This window comes from Corapipo altera, unplaced genomic scaffold (assembly GCF_003945725.1).
Source record: "Corapipo altera isolate COAL_440 unplaced genomic scaffold, ASM394572v1 61029, whole genome shotgun sequence".
In the NCBI taxonomy this organism is placed as follows: domain Eukaryota; kingdom Metazoa; phylum Chordata; class Aves; order Passeriformes; family Pipridae; genus Corapipo; species Corapipo altera.
In genome coordinates, this window is record NW_020885027.1 from 497184 (window position 1) to 502010 (window position 4827).

The following is a 4827-nucleotide window of genomic DNA, read 5'->3' on the forward strand; positions in this document are numbered from 1 at the left end:
GTCTGTGATTGTCCTGGTTTCAGGTAGGGTAGAGTTAATTTCTTCTCAGTAGCTGTTACAGTGCTGTGTTTTGGATTCAGTATGAAAAAGGTGTTGATAACACACTGATGTTTTGTTTTTTTGCTAAGTCGTGTTTATCCTAAGTCAAGGACTTTTTTCTTGTCTCATGTTCTGCCAATGAGGAGGTACACAAAAGAAACTGGGAGGGAGTATAACTGGGACAGGTGACCTGAACTGGCCAAAGGGATATTCCACAACATAGAAAGTCATGCCCAGTATATAAACTGCGTAGAGTTACCCAGAAGAGCAGTTGATTTGGGTTTAGGAAGGGGGGTCTGGCATCGGTCAGTGGGGGGTGAGCAATTGCATTGTGCATCACTTGTTTTTCCCTTTTAATTATCATTATTATTAGCATTTACCATTATTACAATATTTTTTTTTGATTATTAAACTGTTCTTATCTCAACCTACAAGTTTTACTTTGATTCTCCTTCCCATTCCACCAGGGCAGGGGGGGGAGGCGGGAAGGGAGGTTGAGTGAGTGACTACCTGGTGCTTAATTTCCAGCTGGGCTTAAACCATGACAGTGATCTTCAAAATATTTAACAGATTGATTACTAGGAAGATCACAGTCACAACTGGATTTAGCAGCATATTTTATAACATGTATAGTCATGATTCATCACCATGAAGTGCAAAGTTATTCCACAATTTCACTGTAGTCTGATAGAAGTATGATGCTCCCACATTTTTTTTAAGATTTCATTGGACATTTAGAATGGAATCTATTTCAAGACTGAAACTACAAGCACCAACATGTTATCAGATCTTTTTCCACAAAGATTCCCAAGAGGATAAAATAAAATTAAAAGAAAATAGAATAAACTAGACAATGTCTCAAAAATTTACCTTCAGACTTCAACTTTGTAAGAACAAAAATCAGGTAGTTGTTGAAATCTGGATACTGATTGAGTTGTTCTAGTTTCTGAAGAGAAAAACTGTTAAGGAAATAAATTAAAATCACACACAGCATTTATAGCTTTCTGAATACTATGATTGAGTTATGCACTACTGCATCATTTCAAAATGCTATAAGCTCACAACATACAGAGTATGAACATTCTGAAAACAATTGCTGTAATTTTCATACTGAAGCAGTAGCTTTTTAGTTTTGTTGAAATCTTAGAAAAGAATCCAGGAACAGATACAGAAATCCCCACCCTCCCAAAACCCCCTACGTTCATCTGTACAGTTTTAGATGTCAATATTTACACTTAAAAGCCAGTAAAACCTAAGGAATCCACTGAGACACAATCACATAACACCATTTTTTTTCTCCACAATAAATAAAAGCATTTCAGCATTAAAATACAACAGCTATGATGATTTTGATAAGCTACTCACTTTAATATTAGTCATATACCTTTTTATGATGCTAACTAGCCACAGTCTGAGCTTTCAACTACGAGAAGCTGTTTAATTGTAAATGCCCAGATATTTGTACAAAGAAGTTCATGTTTATCCATGGTCTCTTTAAAACAAAAATACTGTACACAAACCAATTTTCTAGAGTGACACTTCTCTGAATAAGCATCTTATAGCAATACCAGCCTCTTCACTATGTTCTCTGGGGCAACTGCAAGAATTATTATGTTTCTGAATAGATAGAAGGTACATACCTGTTTTTATAAAATTTTTCATTACTTTTGCCTCAAATTTTTAAGTATTCTGCAACTGCTTGGCTAGAACAGCAATCTGGCATTCTCCTTGTATCCTGTTCTCACACCCTGGTATTAATTACTATTATGCTCAACAATATTTTAAATCATAAGCATGCAGTGCCAGCTTTAAGTTACTAAACCTACTAGATATCATCAGTATGGCAAAAAATTAAGACATTTAACAAAAAATTATTTTTAGAGGTAGTAAGATGATTTGCTTCATAGGCATTTACTTTACTTGCTGTACAGCTAAATCTCTAAATATTAAAAGTTGCTAAACCCTAGCCAAATATATTTATGTCGACATTGATGGCCCTTTCAATGATCAATAGCCAGTGTCTCAATCACAAACTTAAAAAACTTCATTTTTAGATATTTAGGTTTCTTATATCAAGCAGTCTAGAGAAACCTGCCCTCTTTCCACTTAATAAGACAGTAAAGTGTACTTATCACAGCCACAAGCTCCTTTGCTATGAAACACAATGAGATGAAAAGTAAACAGGATGGTCACAGCAAGTGAAAAATAATACAGAACATTCTACATGGCTCCTAGAAATGAATAAACACATATCCAAATACTGTTGCCAAAGATGCCATGCCAAAGAGCTCTTTCAGAAACAGACAAGATTTAGGGTAGCATATTTCAAAATTTTTTTCTTCTTCTCCCTCTAATTGATCTAGGAATCAAAGAATAGCTTATAGGCCATATTTTCTCATCAATTTCTTCACCCACTTCAACATTTTCCTTTTTTATTCCAAGAAACATCTATATCTTCATTTGAAAAATGTTTGAAAGCCTTACCAATTCATAATTTGTTAACAAAGGGTTTGGGCTAACTTATGCTCCTCACTTTATTACATTTCAGTTCTAAACACCTAAATATGCCAAAATTGTGTCACAAAGAGCATGAGAGTCAACACATTGATAATCTTATTTAAAAAAATTATGGACGGGAAGCACTTCAAATTTGAAACCATTGCCATTCTAATTAGACATACTACTAAAGTAGGATTCCACAATACAACAGTCATTACAAATTTTTGTGGAAACAATCTCAAAGGAAACTTTTTTTTTAATTATGGGACATGGTCTATCCAGTTGTATTAGAACATTTTCCCAAACTGATAATACAGCGGTAAAAATGTGCCACTTATCTAACCTTTACAGGCCAGCATATGAGGATCTCCTTGAAAGCACAGGTATTTCAGCACAGCAGTGAGTTACAACTGCCATTTAAGAATTTCAAACATCAGTTAACAGCATTTTTGTTCAGTAAATTTTTATTCAAGACAGACAGCATCACCTATATTGTCCATCCTACACATACACTGCTATTTTTCAAAAACAAACCAGATGCCATTATTTGAAGCAGACATTTAAAATGTAATTTTACATGAAAGCTATACTATAATCACTGCTGCTATAAAGACTTTTGTATTTGAAATACTAAAGAAGAGCACCTGTTTAAGTTTGGGGCATTATCAGAACACTTAGCCACTTCTGTATATCATTTTTCAAAGGAAGCAATAGCATCTTAAGAGTCTGAAACATAGCTGCAAAACCAAGGTGAAAAACTACCTCCACCTTTCAGGTAAGAACAGAAGCTTTCCAAGGTTTGACCACATCTGCTAAGAAAGCCTAGAAGTCAAGCAAATTTGGCTTCAAGCTAAACTCCTAACATAACATACATACATATTCTTACCTATGTAAATAAGTTCTGTTGCCTTCTGTGAAGACCTTCAAGCAAATGCCTTAAATAAAAAGGGATCAAGATGCTAAACTCATATTTTTCAAAGGACAATATCCTTTCAGGACTTCTAAATATTTTAAAGCACCTCTATAGTTAGCTCAAGGAGCAGGAGACAGTAGACGAGAGCTTTTCAAGACTTATGCGTCTACTAGTCTTAATGTACAATTTTCCTCTCTTGACACCCAAACAACAAACCAAAAATCCACAACGCTAACACAAAATGCACTGCAAAGCTGCACAAGACACATACAGTAGATTTCACTCTTCTTGTGAAACGTAAAAAGCGTAACGAACAGTATTTCAGGCTCAGGATTCTAGGCAGGCAGAAACATCCTCACAACATAGCAAAATACAGTGTCAGAGCCAGCAGGCCAACGAGAGCATGCAGCCAGCAGCTCCATCAGGAACATTCCTCCCACCAGCTACGGCTTTCGCGGTGAATCCCAGCGCCGGTTAGTTTAGGAAGCCCCTGATCGTCCCTACTTTGCCGCCGGGGCGACAGGTACCTCGCGCCGCATTATGAACTCAGCTTGGAGGCAGAGGCCCCCGCTCCCCCGCCCCAGCCCTCTAGGTGGGATCCGCCGAGGATGAGGGCTAGGTGCTGGCAGCGGCCCAGCGTGGGGTAATCTGGGAAAGCAGCAGATACCAAAGCAGCCACACGGAAAACAGGGCTTAAAAAGAAAAAAAACCGAACCTTAGCTCCGGGCTCGCAACATGTCCCCGGACACTCGGCGGGGGAAGATGGCCTCGCGGCCTATTGGGCGCCTCGGCGGTTCAAACACCGCGCCATGGCCACCCGCAGAAGCGGAGGCTCAGCCCACTGTGTTCGCTGTCGCGGCTCCCCAGGCAGGTCCGGCCGCCGCCTGCCTGCCTGCTACAGCGCCGGCCTGCGGCCGCGCTGCCCCTAAACGGCGCCCCCAGCCTCCCCAGCGGTCGCCCGGACCGCCGCGGCCCCGCTCTGCCTGCTCCACCCGCCCGCGCGGCGTAGGCCTCGACCAAGGATACTTGTTGCACGGCTCTCTGCGTGGTGGTGTCCGGGGACTGGGATTCCTTGAGCAGCTGCAGGATCTGTAGAAGCCCCTGTTCGTCAGGCTTCCACTCATGCTCCATCTTGGCTTGCTGAAAAAACACTAAACAAGAGGCCACGATTAGCGGCGCGGCAGGCGCTGGGAGGGAGGGAGGGAGAAGCAAGCAATCAAGATAGATAGATAGCTAGCTGCGTGACGACCGGCCCGCTCTTACCCGAGCCCGGCCCCACAGAAGGATAGCACTAACCTGCTCCTGTACACGGACTGAGTCACGGCGAATTTGCACTCTGGCCGTAAGAGCCACCTCGCGTCCTCCTGGGTCCTAGC

General features: G+C 40.9%; 1 protein-coding gene across 1 annotated transcript in view; it reads right to left on the reverse strand.

Moving 5' to 3' along the window:
• LOC113959221 (transportin-1-like) overlaps positions 1 to 4600 on the reverse strand; it is a 91068-nt gene extending 86468 nt beyond the window's left edge. Inside the window, exons 1-2 of the mRNA XM_027668093.1 lie at positions 4478 to 4600; positions 910 to 985 (exon numbers count right to left, since the gene is read on the reverse strand). Of these exons, the coding sequence (XP_027523894.1) occupies positions 910 to 985; positions 4478 to 4582 (181 nt within the window). The 5' untranslated portion in view covers positions 4583 to 4600. The remainder of the gene's footprint in view (positions 1 to 909; positions 986 to 4477) is intronic.
• Positions 4601 to 4827: the final 227 nt, after the last annotated feature.